Source organism: Crinia signifera, chromosome 12, assembly GCF_055691185.1.
Source record: "Crinia signifera chromosome 12, ASM5569118v1, whole genome shotgun sequence".
Taxonomy (NCBI): Eukaryota; Metazoa; Chordata; class Amphibia; order Anura; family Myobatrachidae; genus Crinia; species Crinia signifera.
Window position 1 is genome coordinate 16,148,045 of NC_139228.1, and position 18,783 is coordinate 16,166,827.

The 18,783-nt window shown below is 45.5% G+C and overlaps 1 protein-coding gene and 1 long non-coding RNA gene across 3 annotated transcripts in view; one reads left to right on the plus strand and one right to left on the minus strand.

Moving 5' to 3' along the window:
- The window catches only part of LOC146050031 (uncharacterized), a 74,830-nt gene that overhangs the window by 1,192 nt on the left and 54,855 nt on the right, over positions 1-18,783 (plus strand). Inside the window, exon 2 of the long non-coding RNA XR_014466254.1 lies at positions 1,575-1,663. This is a non-coding gene — a long non-coding RNA (uncharacterized LOC146050031). The remainder of the gene's footprint in view (positions 1-1,574; positions 1,664-18,783) is intronic.
- CTSS (cathepsin S) lies at positions 3,631-18,279 on the minus strand. 2 transcript variants are annotated; one of them, XM_083167473.1, is made up of 8 exons: positions 18,115-18,279; positions 11,820-11,949; positions 10,557-10,679; positions 10,147-10,305; positions 9,631-9,855; positions 8,593-8,755; positions 4,715-4,817; positions 3,631-4,393 (listed from the first exon to the last, which is right to left on the minus strand). In XM_083167473.1, exons 2-8 carry the CDS (start codon positions 11,946-11,948, stop codon positions 4,294-4,296), a joined length of 1,002 nt encoding a protein of 333 aa, XP_083023599.1. In that variant the 5' UTR covers position 11,949; positions 18,115-18,279; the 3' UTR covers positions 3,631-4,293. The 2 variants fall into 2 exon arrangements, with proteins under 2 accessions (XP_083023599.1, XP_083023600.1); XM_083167474.1 differs by lacking the exon at positions 18,115-18,279 and adding an exon at positions 13,961-13,981.

Sequence of the window (18,783 nt, forward strand, 5' to 3'; positions counted from 1 at the left end):
TATCCCACATAAGTGGAGCTTACCCTACATGCTCATTGCTATGGGGTTTGATCCTTGATGCCAGTGGTTGCATCAAGGGGTTGCTTCGGCAAGAAGCAAGGAAAGACCTGCATGCCGATGGGGGACTATTGGCAGTTGGTGGAGCCCCTGCATGAGAACTTGAAGTAGGTAGATACTGGTCTGACAGGAGGGGAAGGCAGGGGTCAGGCACCGCGCTGCCGCTGCACAAGAGAGGGAGGAGCGGGTCAGGAACTGCGGGCAGCTGGTTTTATAGGAGGGGGAGGCTTTGACCGTCCACGCAGCCGCTCCTCTGACAGGAGGGGGAGGCGGGGGTCAGGTGTTGCGGGCGGCTGGTGTGACAGGAGGGTGACACTGTGCCCGGCCACGCTACCGCTGGTGTGAAAGGAGGGGGAGGTGGGGGTCGGGCACTGCGCTGAACAGGAGGAGTCGGGGATCAGGTGTAACTGAAGAGGGAGACTACCTGGCCATGCTGCCGCTGGTGTGACAGCAGGGGGGAGGCGGGGGTCGAGCACCGCGCTGCCGCTGCGCTGAACGGGAGGGGAAGGCGGGGGTCAGACACTGCGGTCAGACCGGCTGGTATAACAGGAGGGGGGAGACAGGGGTCAGGCACTGGTCTGTGTGACAGGAGGAGGAGAGTCCTGGCAGAGTTTATTCTGTCATGAGCGCTGGCAGCAGCCTCTGGTGTCTTTGCTATCAGACACGTAAGCATCGGGTTCCCGTGGTGGGGGCAGAGCCGCGCACAACTCACCCGGCCGGCTGCTGCTGTATCAGAGCACACAGCCGGTCCGCAGCATGAATATTTGAAAAGTCAAGACGGCTCCCGAGCCAATCAGAAACTACCACTGTAGCTCCATGCTCAAGTTTTAAATAGCCGCGCTGCAGACCTGCTCTGATACAGCAGCAGCGGGGTGAGTTGTGCACCGCTCTGCCGGCTGCTGCTGCGCTGGATGTTATAGCTAACAGTATATACCGTAATCCTCCATGGGGCCAGCTACTGACATTAATTCAAGTCCCTCTGCCCTGAAAGTACTGCTTCCTGGCAAAACTGGTCGCCAGGAAGCAAAATCTGGTCGCCATGGCGACCTGGCGACCGGGTTTTGTCGAGCCCTGTTTTAAGGGCAGAATACCCCCATACACTACAAGGGTTTCCAAACTCGGTCCTCAGGACCCCACACAGTTCACGTTTTCCAGGTCACCCAGCAGGTGCACTCATTACTCATTGAAACATTTTAAAATATTCACAGGTGGAGCTAATTATTTCACTTGTGATTCTGTGAGGAGACCTGCAAAACATGTACCGTGTGGGGTCCTGAGGACCTACTTTGAGAACCTGTGCACTAGACGATATCGTCAATGAATGATATCATCAACCATATCGGCGGAACTCCTGGTCAAACGATATAGTGCATACACCCTGAATCACCCGTCAAAGTCTCAGATTTATTTGTGCTTGAATAAAGTGCATTTTACAAACCTGTACTCACCCATACTCACGTGATAAATACGCATCTAATTGCAATTATTTTTTTCATGCTGAATAATATTCTTTGCAGGCAGATCAAGAGAGACATTTTCTACATTCGGCGCACAAAAGTTGATCTTGGAAGATTATTGTGAATTGATCATGAAGACAACAAAAAAGGTAGTTAAACTTGCTTTACTGGGCTGAACCCTCATCCACTTTGTTACAAGAGATATGTAAATTACCAATTAAATTGTTGCTCCATATAAATGCCTGTCTAAACATTAGTATTCATGAGAAGAAATGTGTGCAAAATCCATTTGTTTGGGCCCACAACCTCCCTAAACTCCCTAATCAGTTCTTTAGATAAATTTAGCTGCTCTTCACAGCTAAACCCAATGCTTTTAGGGTCAGCAATACTAATGGGTATCTGAATGTAGAAACAATTGAATTGCTCAGTCAGGATAGCTATTTGTCCCCATAGTGACACATTTCTCCAGATTTTCTGGTTACATCAGAGGGAACCTTGGAAAAAGGGGTTTATTGGCAATTACATATATGGAGACTGGATGTCCTACATGCAGTTATAGAAATCTGTTCTGACCTGTTGGACTGCATATGACTGGAGGTAAGCTTGCGTTGAATAAAGGAGTCAGGATATCACATTAGATTATGGGATTGGAGGGAATTATCTGTCTTGGTATACACTTGTCCATTCCTCAGGAAATCCGAATCTCCAACAGTCAGTTGGTTCTACCCATTTAGCGGAAGATGTCAAAAGAGGGGGGGGTGACACCCATTCAAGAGAGTTTGCGGGCACTTCCCTCCAGATGACAATGACAGAAGAAAATTCCGCAAGCTCTGGGGAGGCAGCAGCCATGCAAAAGAGCTATCAGGCTGCTGTCCCCGGGTGAAGAACATGCTGCCCCTAGTTAGAGATGAAAGAACAAGCCCTGGGAAGGCGGTGGGGATGCAAAAGAGCTTACAGGCCACCGCCCCCAGGTGAAGATCAAAGGAGAAGACGCCGCCAGTTCTGAGGAAGCAAGTGTCATGCAAAGAAAATTAAAGGCCGCTGCTTTTCCGGCTGCTATGGGATCTATAGGTTGCAATGTTAAAACACAATATACATGTGATATTAGGTGGACTGCAGCAGGTATCTCAGATATTTACAACCCAGTGGCTTCACAAGGGGGTGTGGTGGCCACACCCAGGTGTCACCTGCAGAGTGGTGACACCAAAATACCAGCTCCTGCTCAGTGATGGGAAACGGGTGTTGCACTGTAACATTATGTGCAGCACCTTATTCCTGTCACTGCAGGAGCCGGCAATGCAAACAGTAGCCTACAGGAGCAGCCTGCATTTCTCACACAGTACAATCTTATTGGTTGCTATGGGCAACATTCCATCATCAATAGATCACCCATCTTAGAAAATTCACCCCTTAGTATTAAGCTTGGACATGCCCCTTCCCCTCTATAAATCTATCTTTATGTGTCAATTGGCCACACAGCCACAGGCCTGTGAATTTCAAAGCAATTTGTCCCTGGTCTGGGCAGTTCTCTGACTCATAGAAGCTTCTGTCATACCCCATTCATACCGCACTGGGTTGTTGCCGGGCCAGGCTGCAGTGAGAAAGCACCAAGCTGAATGACCCAGATTGACCAACTGGGCAATTCATTATGGGGTATAACAAGGGTTAAACCCGGGTCGCCATGTGTATAATTGTCAATCCGGGTTTAATATGAAAGAGTTTGTCCAGTTTTGCGATCTGAAAGCGGCATAACTTATTTCCTGACCGCAGCTGACTGGATGGAGTTGACCAGCTGCTGCTATAACGACAAAGACATTTAAAGCCTTCTAAAAGCTGCACATAATTTTTGAACTAGCTTCAGATCACATTGCAAACAAATTGCATGCGATGCGATATAGCCTAAAACGCATGTGATAATCGCAGTGTGTATGGGCACCTTTACAAAGATTTTAATCTTTCCAGAACTATGGGGGAATCTGAAAATCCTGCTACGCGGGGACGGGATATACAGTAGAAATTTTCCTATGGGTCGATTTCTTTCGGACGCACTTACACATTTGCATGATAATATTCCTTCGAAAATAAAAAACAACAAACTGAAATAAAGCACAACATCCACGTGATTTCACAATTTATTTCTGCAACCTTGAATTGTGCAATTATATTATGCTGAGAAACTACTGTAAAGTAAAACAGAAGACAACTAAATCACTTCACAGGTAAGTCATAAAAGGTAAGTCATAAAAATCACTGAGAATCAACGGAATACAAATGTAAATTTTTACAGATTTCTGTGCTTCCTATATATCCCACAATCATAATGCATTATAGGTTATAAGCTATTGAGCACCTGGTTACCATAACCTACCCATGGGCCATGCAGTGCAGCACTGTTTGATCAGCTTTGACGGTGGACACAATCTTTGTGATAAACCTACTGCTTCAATCTGAGGTAGTTCGTAAAGGCAAATAAGAAGCGTAGAAAACTAATCTATATACCTCTGCATACATGCGTGTTCTATAGTACTAGACTTGCCAAGCTGCAAAACAATTTAGTCTAGTAAACTTGATCTGCCAATCGCTGATTTGCATTAGAGGTTTGTAGTTAGGCCAGATCAATTGATGCCTGAAAATTGCAGGTACTATACTAAAGCAAATCTAAGGGATGAATGCTTAAGATTCAAATTAATGTTTATAAGCACTTGAGAAGAGTATGTAATGTCACTACTGATCACGGACATCTTTCTGTTTTCTGCTACATTTCTGGGCACTTCTAATTTCATATTAGCGGGTAAGACGTGTAGCTGGCAACTCCGCACATGTTCCCCTTGTTTCTTGCGATGCGCACGTAGCCTTGGTCACCGTAACCCTCGCCCCAACTAGAAGAGAAGGAGAAAAAGAAAATGGAAACATCTGTAACTAGTTATATGTATTAATGTTGTTAGAATGGTGTGCACTCTGTATAACACATACATGTAATACGTATTATTAATAATAAAAAATTAGGACTAGTCAGCGGTTACCCTGAGAAAGGTGCAGCAATGGGTTCCCCTGCTTTTATCACTAATTGTAACCCACATATGTTGGTCTCCTCTGCTGTAAACTTTGACAATCATTATTGTATAATTTTGCAATATGTGAACACAGCACAACAATAAAAGCCCCCACACACACATGCACACATGATAAAATAATCATACCTGTTTTTTATGAGCCAAAAGTCCTTCCCCCCAAGGTTCCCGTATCCTACTGCGAGAACCCCATGGTTGATATCTTGCGTACAGGAAGGATCATCATAAACACCTATAGAAGACACGCTGTTTAGTACAGATTGCTTTATTTATCTATTTCCATGGAGAGGCCAATTTACTGGTACCGCCATGATACCTGTTCTGCAATGACCATCTCACAATGACCAACAGATTATAACATGTTTTGGTACTCTTTACCTAGCACGGCGCCCACGATTTTGATCATGGGCATCGCAGGTAAAAAAATCGCGGGCATCGCGGCCATTGAATACACTAAAAATCGGGTGCGACCGACGCGATGCCCGCGATTTCCCATAGGGAACAATGTTAAATTTCTCAATTGACCCGATTTTACTGTTCAATGCCTCAATTGACACGATTTTTCCATAGGAAACAATGTTAAATGGCCCACAGAGGCCAAATAGGCACCCTGAAGTGTGAAATGGCCCCCACAATTGTTAACGCCACCCCACGATCAACGTGAACCCGAAGCGTGGCGAGCGGCGGCGGTACACGTCCTACGACCTTTTCATACCCCCACTATCCACGTCGGCGTGGAGTTGAGAATAGAATAGTGTGGCGAGCCACCGAGCCCGAAGCGTGGCGAGCGGACGCGGATACCTTCACAGGTAAACGCGTCCCTTCGCGGGCTTCACAGGTATCCTCGTCCCCTCGCGAGGCTCGCCACGCTTCGGGCTCGGTGGCTCGCTGCGCTCGCCACACTATTCTATTCTCCACGCCGACGTGGATAGTGGGGGTATGAAAAGGTCGTAGGACGCGTACCGCCGCCCCTCGCGGGCTCGCTGCGCTCGCCACGCTTCGGGTTCACGTTGATCGTGGGGTGGCGTTAACAATTGTGGGGGCCATTTCACACTTCAGGGTGGCTATTTGGCCTCTGTGGGCCATTTAACATTGATTCCTATGGAAAAATCGGGTCAATTGAGGCATTGAACAGAAAAATCGGGTCAATTGAGAAATTTAACATTGGTCCCTATGGGAAATCGCGTCGGTCGCGTCGCACCCGGTTTTTTAGTGCATTCAATGCCCGCGATGGGCGCCGTGCTAGGTAAAGAGTACCCATGTTTTTTCCGTCCCCCTGACCTGGGCTTTTAATTCCCCTTAATAGTTTATTACTATTGCATTTTATTTATACGGTGCCACAAGAGGTTGGCAGCGCCATACATATGGCACACAGAACAACACATTATAGTAACTGCAACAGAGCACATGTAACAATTAGCACCACAATTTGCAGTACATGATACAGCTGAGATGTAAGCAAAGAAGTCCACGTACTACTAGGGGCAGGCTGACGCTGGAAGAGGAACAATATGTCTTTGCAGTGTGTACCCAGCCTTAAGGGCCCTACATACGCAGAGATGTGTGCCTGAGATACATAACGGGAGATTCAGCACGAGAGATTTCACTCTTTCAGACAATGGGCCACATACAGAGAGATTAGTGTCAGAGATTCATAATGGGAGATTCAGCACTGGAGATTTGAAATCTGTCACTACTGCACAGGAATACGGCTTCTCATTAAAAACAGCCATCATTAATGCTGGGATGCAGAACTGTCCACTGAGTACCTGGTTATCAAAACTTGACCCATGAGCACACAACTTTCAAAATCTGCAGCACAAATGTACATTCATAGATGCCCAAATCTGTACACTTCTGCAGGGTAGTTCTGGCAATGAATGCACCAGATTTTCCTGCTCATCGGTGCTGAAGTAGGGCACAGGATGGCAGGGCAGCCACTGTCATGGGTGACAATATTTAAAAATGAAAAATAAATGTCTGAAAGGGGAAAAAAGAGGAAAAATGGTGTGGGTGGGGGAGATTAAGAGAGAGGGGGTGATGGGAGGGTTATAGAGGGATGTGATGGGGTGTGGAAAGCAAAAGTTTCAAAGGATTCTGATATTAATTATTTTGTCCCTTCTAATCCCCCCTCCCCCCCCTCCCTGCATTTACCGGCTCTGGAGGCACTGGTTCTCCCGGACGCAGCTACTGTAGGTCTCCTGCAGAGCGCTGCTGGATGCTGTGTCTCCCGCTCATCAGCGGCAGGCAGCAGCAAGGTCTCCTGCACAGCGTCATCAACCCCAGGCAGTTGCAGAGTCTCTGCACTTTGGGGCTAGGCTCGAGCTGCGTGGTTTCCTGCGCAGCGTCTCTGGTTCAGAGTTCCCAGCAGCAGCCAGCCAGCGTATAGCGGCGCTTCACCTTGATCACCCCTTCACCTTGCGGCAGCCTGTCAAGCATCAGCCCAGCAGTTTAGAGACAGCAGCGCTTCAGAGAAGCGAAGCATACCTGGGGGCAGTAGTACTCCGGGTGACTGACCAGGTAACCCAGCAGTGTAGGGTGATTGCAGGCTTCAGGCAGCTTCAGTGTTCGCTCAGAACAGCCCTGCTCATCTGCCCGTGGCCACACACATGGGAGAGGAGCAGGAGCTTTCTGAGCGACTGTTCTCAATTGTACAGCCTGCCCGTTCTGAATCTTTGACAGATTCAGAATGGCGGGTGCGCGCATGTAAATCGCTGTGGGGGCTATATACACAGCGATTTACATGCATTTTCAGGCATTTTCTGAGCGATTTAGTAAAATCGCTCAGAAAATGCCTGAAAATTGTGCTGTGTGTGGGGCCCTTTACTCTTCCCAATCTGGGCCAGTATTGCTGGGGCACTTGAGTATTTCTCAGCTCCCCTGATGATATTTTTGTTAAATTATTGCAATAACTTATTTTTTGCAATAAAACGTGATGTTAGTGACTGGGGACAATTTTATTATTGTGTCCCTCCTAGAGAAATGATGGGATGCAAACTGAGGATTATTAGTTTAGCTCTCTGCATGGCTGCCTCCATTGTGATACAATATGTGCAGTCTGTATTTACTAACATTCATACATGCTACCTTGCAGTGCAATATAAATAAACAATGGTTTTCATGAATTTGCCATAGTTAAAGGTGCCGTAGTGTCTGGCAACAATGTTTAAGAGATTGCCAAAATTTGAGGGATTAATTAAACATGCACAATCTCATGGTAAAAAGTAAATGAATGGTTGCCACATATTGTAAAGCTGCACTAACACATACACCTTACATTTTACAAAATGCCCTCTGCTCTAGCTGGAACCCCATCAAAGTACTCCCTTGATTGCAGCTTGTGATTGGCTCCTAAGCCGGGCACACACTGGGCAATATTGATATCTTTGACAATATCGAGTATATATCGTCAAGTGTATACAGTCAATATCGTAAACGATGTGCACGGCTGCAGGTCGTTAACGCCCTCCTCTGTCGTCTGTACATGCAGCTCACTGATAACATCCTCAGCGACTGCATGTACGGAGCAATGAATTGCCATTTTGATGAAGGCTCTATTTCGGGAAGACGAGGTTAGTACATGGCCAGTGCAGCGCTTCTCTGCACCCAAGGCAAAATTCTAACCTACTCCCCCTCCAACCCCTCACTGATAACAACTTGATGTCTTAGAAGTACCACAGACACCTTCTTCATTAAGTACATCAAGGATACCTTCCTCATAGACATCCTACATTTGGTGGCACCCCCTCAGATCCATGCACCTCCATAATCTGTCTAATGGTAGAGCCGGCCTTTGGTTAGTAAAATATACTGTGCAGGTAGTTGTAAAACCTCCAAAAGCAGGACCAAATGCACCATATTCCTAAAGTACACAAACCAGCAGTTGTGCCCTCCCCGGGCTGGCCCAGCCATACCCACAATCCACCAAAGCTTGCACAATGACTAGGCATGGCACTGGAGAATGAACACCTGCACCATATAAGGACTCTAGAATAAGAGACACTTACCACTTTTATACAAATAGAATGAGGGATGCCTTGCATCAATTGCCACAGATATCGGACCAATATTGGCTATGGCAACTTTCAGATCATCTTCAGTGGGGGGAACCTCTGAGTACCTTGTACACGAGGCAGCCTTGGACGATGGGTTATAGTTGCATTGCTCATCCTTAAAAAAGAGATATTCATAATATAGTTGAGATTTAATCATCAAAACTTGAGCATCAGTGTAGCCTGGAAACCTATTGCAGAGCCCCATTAGCCTTTGACTTGTGAGCACTGAGGGTTAAATTTACTAATGCTTCTAAAAGAGCTGATGTTGCCCATATGAACCAATCTGATTTTGGGGGTTATTCTGGTTCACTCTTTCTGGCAAATTTCTTAGATGGACAAAACCATGTGCGCTGCAGGGGGGGGCAGATGTAAAATATGCAGAGAGAATCAGATTTGGGTGAGTTATTTTGTTGCTATGCAGGGTAAATACTGACTGCTTTATTGTTACACTGCAATATAGATCTCACTTTGAAGTAAAAAACCCCACCCAAATCTAACTCTCTGCACAAGTAACATCTGTCCCACCACAGTGCACATGGTTTTGTCCATTTGAGAAGGAATTTGCCAGAAAGAGTGAACCAGAATAAGGGCCATTGTCTATCATTTTCTAGGATGCAACAGGGAAATGATAGCTAGAATCCAGTTGGTGTGAGGAACTAAATCTCCATAATGTATGGATCTTTATACCCAATCAATACATTAAAAAATGTAGACGTGTTTGTAGTGTTTTATACACATAAATGTAACCCACCTTAAAATAGGGTTTAATGTGCACCTGTCACCTACACACAGTAGACACAGCCATTTTATTCTACTAGGAACCAGTGAGGTTTTACCAGACTAATATTTATGAGGCCTGACTAATATTTATGAGATACTTGTTCCTTGTGAATCAGTAAGCTATGTTCTTATTAATATTAGTTCTCCGTACAAACCTATATATACTATTTATGTGTAAATTGATATACTACAAACATAGTATCTACTCACCTTGGCGTGATAGGGGTAGGAAGTATCAGAATCAATGCCTTGGTTATCGATCACATATTGAAAAGCTTTGGTCATTAAGCCCCCATTGCAGCCATTGTTTCCGTACTTGGTAGAACAATCTACAAGATTCTGAGGACTGAGAGAAACTAGATTCCCTGTTTTCAGTTTCAGCTGCCCCTCCAGAGCGCCAACTGCACTGAACGCCCAGCAAGATCCACATGTACCCTGCAAAAACAAAAAATAGGCCACAAGTTCATTTTCAGTAGAGGGCACAGATAGTGTGAGATTTTGCCTTCACACCCCAATATAACCCACCTAAAAAAAAGTAACGATAGTAAATAGCTGTGGAAAGAATTGGTTTGTGTTGATGACTGCCAGCTTTCAATAGGTATGAGGGTCATTTAACAATATTAGGTCTACAAGTTCTAAAGTCACAGGGCAGAAAAGTTGTAAAAGGTATAATGTGATCCCAAATACCCATTCATTCTGAAAGTGTGTTCATTTTTAAAACCTCACCTGGTTTTTGACATTTGTGACACATCCTTTATCCCTCCAGTCCACAGAGTCTGGCACATTAGAGTACTGAGTAATGTTCCAGGAGTTACTGAAGAAACGCTTCTCTTGACGGGCAGGTCGTATTAACCCAGTAAGCTGGGCTAGCACTTCCTCACTGGTCTAATGCAGACAAAAACATTTAGTTATAGAAGAGGATCTCAGATCTTCCCAGCACTTTGCCTGTCATTCTTAAGCAGAGCAACCCATTCAAAGGGTTCACTTAAAATCAAAATCACTTTTTTGGTGCTTATGTTATTGGTCTAAAAATATTTCTGTATTGTTACCATTGTATCTTACATTTATAATCTACAAGCACTTCAAGGATCATTTATACTTTACAACAGAAAAGCTATCTTGCAAATGTTACCTACCATATCTGCCAGATGGTTCATGCCCACCGTGTATGAATGAACCCCCAGGTCATGTTCCAGGTTATGTAGTGTAACAAACTTTAAGTTCTTCTCCCAGATAGTTCTCCTTGTGAGGTCCTCTCTCTGTAACAAACAACACAAAATTAACTTATTGTTTAGCCTAGATGATCATCTGTCTTAAATTGGGGTATGTTATAGCGGAATGAAGCTGTCTAGATTGGCCATGTAATGGTCAGCCACCCTTATGTCTAGATCAGGGGTGGGCAAACTTGTCCTCAAGATCTACCAACAGTTCATGTTTGTCAGGCAACCTGTGGATCTATAGTAGGAATGAATGCAGCAGGTTTCAAATGTGACAGTTTGTAATGACTACAGCTGTGCACCAGCTAGGTGACCCGGAAAACGTGGACCATTGGTAGATCTCAAGGACCGGTTTGGCCAGCCTTGGTCATGTGATGGTCAACCACACTCGAACCATCTATTTAGAAACCTAAAGATAGTCGACCGCATCTATATCAACAGTAGCGGAAGTTAGACGCCAGCGTTATAGCAACAGGAGTGTGTAGTTTGAATCTCTGCACTTTACCATTTCTATTATTGTATGTGCTGCATTTAAAATAGGATCCCACAGTCTTCTCAATAAGGAACTGCTGTCTTTCTTAATTTATGACGGTCAAAAAAGCTTATCCCACATAACAGCCAATGCCATCTTCAGATGGTGTTAGTAACTAAAGTCTATAGACTAAAATATTGTGGATATCGTGTTACACCGTGATCATTGGATGTCTCCCGGCAGCCAGTGCTTGTACATGGGAATCCCAACTGTGTGGACAGGTGCAGTAGAGAAGCCAGGTCCTTACTTGGCAGTAAAGTGGACAGAGAGGCGAATGTATTAACCCTGGTGAAGTGATAAAGCGGAAGGAGATAACGCACTGGCCAATCATCTTGTAAGGGTGCCCATACACGGTACAATTATTAGGTTTTGCACTGCAATGAGATCTAGTACAAAAAGTATATGCAGCACATACTTTTTGAGCTGTGCAATGAGATGTGTGACGAGCGCATCTCATCGCACCCAGTAATTGTAACGTGTTTGGGCACCTTAACTGTCATTTTTCAAACACAGCTGATTGGCTGGTGCCTTATCGCCTTCCATTTGATCACTTTACCAGGCTTAATACATCTGTCCCAGTGTGAGCATGTGGAAGAGTCACAGTAAATCAGTTATATTCTGTTTTCACACATCTACCAGCACGGCCGTACCTCATGTTCATATTTCTTGTCATATGTAATTTTCCATAGCGTCCAGTGGTTGTCCAATGCAGGGTCAATATAGGCGCCCACAGATGCTACTGCAAAGGCTGCCAGTACAACACACACCAAGGACTTCATCCTGTGAAGAAGAAATACACTTCCTCTCAATATACACCACGATACAAGCAGTAACAGATCTTTATAACTACAACTAAAATTACATTTGTATTAATTGGCTTCCAAAAACACAAAGTTGGAATAAAATATAAGAAATAAAGATGGCTGAGGTACTGTATGGCCTGACCAATCACTTGCCACTTGCATGCACTGGATCCCATCTGATTGGCTGTGACTTGTTCAGGTCTGTTGGAAAATAATACAAAGCCCCGATACACTATTGAAATAGGTTGCACAAGCATTAGGTGGACAGTGTCTAGGTCGACATGGGTAGGGATGCCAATCCCGGGGCATTTTTTTAATTTCGGGATTGAAAAATGCTCAATCCCGGGATTGGCATCCCTAATAATAAAAAACGCCCTGGCCGCCCGCTATTTACTTACATTTGCGGAGTGGGCGGCCAGGCTGATTGGGTGGCTTGGAGCCGGGTTCAGCCGGGAGCCGGGTATGCTGAGTGGGCAGGTGGGAGGGCTGCTGGCTGGGTTGCCGCCGGGTTGGTAGGCGGGGTGGCTGGGCGGGCTGCTGGCTGATGCAGGCTGTGCCCTGCGCAGCGTGACCTCTGACCTCATCACGCTGCGCAGTGCTGCACTGCCGGGTATGGGAGAAGCCGGGCAGCGTCTAAGCAAGTGCTCAGACGCTGCCTGGAATTAGACTGGTATGCAAAGTCTAATCCCGGGATTGGAAACTCCAATCCCTGCGTTTTGGGGGCCAAATCCCGGGATCCTGCCGATTCCGGGATTGGTCACCCTAGACATGGGTTTTTCACCTTTGTTTTGAGCTGACAGGCATTATTTCTTGCTCTACCATCCACTGGGGCGTGGAGGGAGAATGGAATAGTGTGCCGAGGGTAGCTAGGCACCGTGCCCAAAGCATGGTGAGCACAGCGAGCCATGCAAGGGGACACAGTGCACTGTACAGTGTCCATGTCAACATTTGGGCCAAAAAAAGTGAAGTGAAAAACCTATGCCGACCTAATGCTTGTGTCAACCTTAAGCATGTTCACCTATTTCAGATGTTGACCTTCTGTGGTCAACCATTGGTGGGTGGACCTACTGACGCATACCCATTTATATATATATATACCCTATATATACCCACATACCTACACACACACATATGTTCCTGTTTCCATACATATGTATCCATATTTTTTTGTTTGTAATCTTGCTGGTATTTTTGTTTTGATTTGAAGATGTTTGATTGGTTTGGTTAGTTTCTTATAGAATACACCCAAGTGTGTTGTGTTGGTAACAGTATAGTCAGCAGGTCTATTTGATGTATTGTATATTAAAAATAATCAGTTCAAAGTGTTATGTGTTGCTGCATTTGTTTGCTTTACCCACAACCAAAACGTAATACAATTCTAAACAGTATTTTATGAATAAGGTGGGGACATAAGTCATTTTTTTAAACTCATCTCTCAAGGAGAGGACCCTGCTTAAGTGTGAATTACAGTTACTTGGCAGTTGGCTCCTTCTTTATGCACCTGAGTTATTCCTAGGTACTCTGTGCCCGGGATAGTCCAGGGAGGCTTATTCAAGGAAATAAAAACTTATTTTTAATTGTGTGCAACACTGGTTGGGTAAACACGAGGCAGAAGTGCTGTCCTCATCATTTCCTGATTTCTCTGTTTGTTTGTTCAGGGAAAGCAGAAGTCATAAACTTTAACAAAGTGCAGAAATCACTGATATCTTGATGTTGGTATAACCCACACTACAATACAGGAACAGTGACCCCCCGAGTCCACAGAAAATGACTATACTATGTCTATACTTGATAGACTCTAGTCCTGACCCCTCTTTCTGTTGAGGCTCGGAACTGGAGTCCTGGCAGTCCCTCCCTTGATGGCAGCCTTGGGCGTGTGTATGGGGACGGACTACTTAGAACCAGGGACACATGGAGAGGGTGGTAAGGAAGCGTTTGCATGTAGGTGCAATTTAATGAGTGACTGTGATCATCTAGCATGTACGCACCTTAAGTATGATATTGTAGCCTAACCCTAGCATTCCAGAAAGACAGTGCAACTAGAAAACAAAGGGGGTTATTCAAATCCATTCGGTCCTCGGTGCATTCGCACAGATGACCGATGGTGCGCGTCTGCGCAGGAGCGTTTCTGCGCATGTGCAGATGTAGGGTGCGTGCATCCATGGCAGCGTGCGGGGGGGTGGGGGGGGTGCGGAAATGGGCTGCCCCATTACCATATGAGAACGCCCAGCGTTCTCATGGTAATGAGGTAGTGACTTGGGGGGTGGGCAGCTGACATCACCGGATGTCAGCTGCCCGCCCATATCTGCGCCAGTGTGCACGCATATGTAACTTAAAAGTCACTGTGACCATCGAAAGATGTGGGCGTTTACCCGAGGCATGCGAATGGATGTGTATGCTAAACATCCATTCGCAGCCGCACTTCGAGGGGGCGGCGGGTGGGCGTTCATTCGCCGGGCGGGGTTTGGTGGACTCGCAAGGCTGCGAATCAACCAGAATAACCAACAAAATGTATTAATACCAATACAACTTTTGAATATCAAACATACTGTACATAGGGATTATTTCACAAAGTACCAGATAATGCTCCAAACACTGACATTCGTTATCTCCACATGCTGCTTGGATTTCTAACCACCCCTATCGTCTTATTCTATTAAGTAGCTTCTTTATTAAATAGAAGTGAAAATGAATACTTTCCATGGACCTATCGGAACAGGTGTTTGTTGCTTTAAAACCAGAATCAGTTTAATATATAGGCCCCATTATAGTCTTATACAACATATGTTTTTGCTGTGCATAGACAAATGCAGGGTGTGTGTGTGTGTTCTGGTTGCCCGGAAACCCTCCTCCTCTTGGCAAGTGCCTTAAATTAGGACAATAGCACTGGTATATAAAATGATTGATAGAGCTGCCACCACATCATGCAGTGTAAGGGACAGAGCAGAGCTGCTGCACCAGTGGCGTAACTATAGCCCTCAGCCCCCGCTGTGGCTGGGAGGCGCTGAGTAACTGTAGGCGCCGGTCTGCGGGGCTATAGTTACTAGTATGTATATCTGTGTGGCCGGAGCCTGGGACATATGGTTTAGTTTCACGGCGGCAGCACGAGACGCTCTAGCTTTGAATATTGGCAGCTTGCCACACTACCAGACTGCCTTAAGCTACGCTAGTAGCGTAGCGACTGTTTGAATTCTGGCAGGTTGCCAGCTGCATAGCCGCCTTTCATTATCAGGCTACTTGTTTAGTTTCAGGGTGGCAGTGCATGCCGCCTTACGCTGACTTCTCCGTGGCAGCCCAGCGCTGCTACCCCTAACCTCCTGTCAAGTGATCGCCTCTCACACAGCCATTGTGCCCACATGATATTCCCTCTCCCGTGGAGAGGGGGTCATGATGGTGCCGGTGGAGAGGCGCTCCAACTTTGTGTTACGTAGGAGTGTCTGAGACGCTCCAGTAGCAATGCAATCATACACTACATGTGTGTGATAGGTTTGAGGGCCTCAGATGCTCAAGCAGCAATGCAATGATACTCTCCTGCCTCTGACCTCTGAGTAGCTATTGCTCAGATGAATGATATGGCAGGTTTGAATGTGTTCCTGAAACACTTCCACCATCCCGAAGCGTGGCGAGGGACAGTGGTACGCGTCCTACTGTCCTTTTCATACCCCCACCATCCACGTTGGCGTGGAGTAGATTTTATATAGTGTGGCGAGCCACCGAGCCCGAAGCGTGGCGAGCAGACGTGGATAACTTCACATGCATTCCATGTCGGCCCGCTGGGCTCGCCACACTATATAAAATCAACTCCACGACGACATGGATGGTGGGGGTATGAAAAGGTCATTAGGACGCGTACCGCCGCCGCTCGCCACGCATCTGGATGGAGTGGATGGTGGGGGTATGAAATGGAGGCATTTGCCAGTATGTAACATGGAGCACTGGCAAATGCCTCCATCATTGTGCATTAGACACAGGAGCATCTCATTGCTTGAGCGTCTGAGGCGCTTCTACGTATCACACACATGGAGCTGCTACTGGAGCGTCTCAGACACTCCTACGTAAAAAGTTGGAGCGCCTCTCTGCTGGCGCCCTCTTGTTCCCCTCTCCACAGGAGAGAGGATATCATGCGGGCACAATGGCTGCGTGAGAGGCGATCACTTGACAGGAGGTTAGGGGTAGCAGCGCTGGGCTGCCATGGAGAAGTCAGCGTAAGGCGGCATGCGCTGCCGCCCTGAAACTAAACAAGTAGCCTGATAATGTAAGGCAGCTGGCAACCTGCCAGAATTCAAACAGTCACTATGCTAAAAGTGTAGCTTAAGGCAGTCTGGCAAGCTGCCAATATTCAAAGCTAGAGCAGCTCGTGCTGCTGCCGTGAAACTAAACAAGTACCGGAGGAAGAAACAGGAGATTGTGGGGCAGATGTATTAAGCCTGGCGAAGAGATAAAATGGAGATAAAGTGGAAGGAGATAACGCACCAGCCAATCAACTCCCAACTGTCATATTTCAAACACAGCTGATTGGCTGGTGCATTGTCTCCTTCTACTTTATCTCCAGTTTATCTCTTCGCCAGGCTTAATACATCTGCCCCTGTGTGCTTAGAAAATGCAGTACTGGTTATGTTATGTTTGTGTATTTATTTATTATGTATAACTTTTTCCTGACCACTTATTTAAATGTTTGAAAAAGCCTATACTATAGACCAGTGGTTCCCAAACTTTTTTGAATCACGGCACCCTAGAGCATCAAAATGTTTTCAAGGCACCCCTAGGCCAAATGTTTCTTATTGAGAAATTTAAAAAAAATATATATTAAATTAAGTACATTGTGTGTGTATGTCACAGTTATGTGGTGAGGGACAGGATTTGCTTCTGTTTGTCCACATATATTATGATTGGCAGCCACAAGCACTGGTTTTGCCTGTTACATTGACCATTAATAATAGGAATTGATCCTGGTCCACCAACCCAAGGCACCCTCTGCAAGTGTCCTGAGGCACCCCAGGGTGCCTAGGCACACAGTTTGGGAACCACTGCTATAGACCATCTGTACTGTTAAATATTAATACTGAATTCCATACAGTATCCAGTGTATAAAAATAGAAACTTTTCGGGGCAGTTAACGCTCCCCCACACTCGCGTCTTACTCCAATGTGCTGCAGAGTGGGAGACTTTGGATTACATTTGGAAACCCCCCTAAAAATCCTGTGTTTGCCACTGCTGTGGAATTGTTCTGTGATATTATATGCTGTATGTTCCATTGTTCGGCTTACAATACATGCCTTTTATCACCTCTCTGCTCAAGTGTTTTGCAACAAATGCACTTATGTTCCGTCCTCCGGCTCCATGGTCAGAGAGAGCTACAGGTTACAGTACGCAGCTTCCTGCTTCCTGGTTGCAATTCACAGACTGCAGCAAAATCCTTCTGTCAGGGGCAAACGCTCCCAACACACTGGGCAGACTGGACCGGGGTCTAGGAGAATGCAGCCAATGGCTTATAGGACCACGTAACCTAAAGTACAGGAGCTGAGCTGTTCTATAAATGTGCTGCACATACTGTAGCATATACCCCTGTTTGCTAAACTCTGTCCTCAAGGCAAAATAACAGTTCAGGTTCTAAGGATATACATGGCTGAGGATAGATAATCGCATCAAGATGAAAATTGTATTTCTTGTGCTCAAGCTTGGATATCCTTAGAACCTGGACTGCTAGGGTACCTTGAGGACCGTGTTTAGGTACCGCTATTTAAAGAAAAACAGAAATGTTTTTTATTTATATTTAATAGAGGAAAATATTGCGCCCCCCCCCCCCCCCCGCCCTGTGCATTGCATAAAATGTGTCAGTAATTCTATCGATAGAAACTATCGATAGTTACCTCTGTCTGATAATAAAGTATACTGTACTCTTACCAATAGACTTAACTGGAACGTTACTATGAAAAACTGCTGTGTCCTGTATGTTACATTGATACAAAAACATTCTCAAGTTGGCCTATAGAGATGCAGACTTGTGGCAACTTCTACCCGGTTTTCAAACCAATAACACCCCACCTATTGGCTGCTGAATGTTTATAGTAAAGGAGAACCCATATAGGATGCAAACAAGACTGTAGACATGTCTAAATATAAATGTGTTTGTTCAACATACCTTATCAGATCAGCGATCCTTGTGTCCAAATGCCAGGAGAATTTGCCTTTACCTATAAGTGACAAGTTGGAGTGAGAGGAGGAAGTGACTGAGCGAGACCTTGTGAGAGAGTAAGCTTTATATCGCTGCTGATCAGAGAACGAGGACAGGAAGCCTGCACACTTATTTTCACTTTCATCGTAACATGGGTCTCTTTGCCAACCACGGATATTTCCCCACCCACATATATTCAGCAATTAGAGGCACATGTTTGCTTTGCAGCAGTGTTGACGAAAGATAAATGAAAGAATATTTGCAGTAGAAAATCGTATGAAATTATTTTTCTTAATTTTATCCTTTTTTTGTCATTTAGTTTAGATGTTTTTACATTTAATGGGGTCGATCCTATTAACCCCGAAGGGTGCGAGTTGCCATTTTAACGCTGAAAACAGCACCTGAATTAAGCCTAACTCGCACCCTTCGCAGGGCCAAATTCGCTGAAAATTGCTACCCCCCCCCCCCCATGGAAGTGCGAGGACTTTTTTGCGAATTCTGCCTGCTGTAAATTGCGCCCAGTGTCGTGATGATTGTCAATTTGCCGTTCGGGGTTAATATCAACCCCTTTGTCTTTATTTGCTACATCAATGAAATGCATAAATATTTTTGATAACTTTATGTAACAGGCTCAGT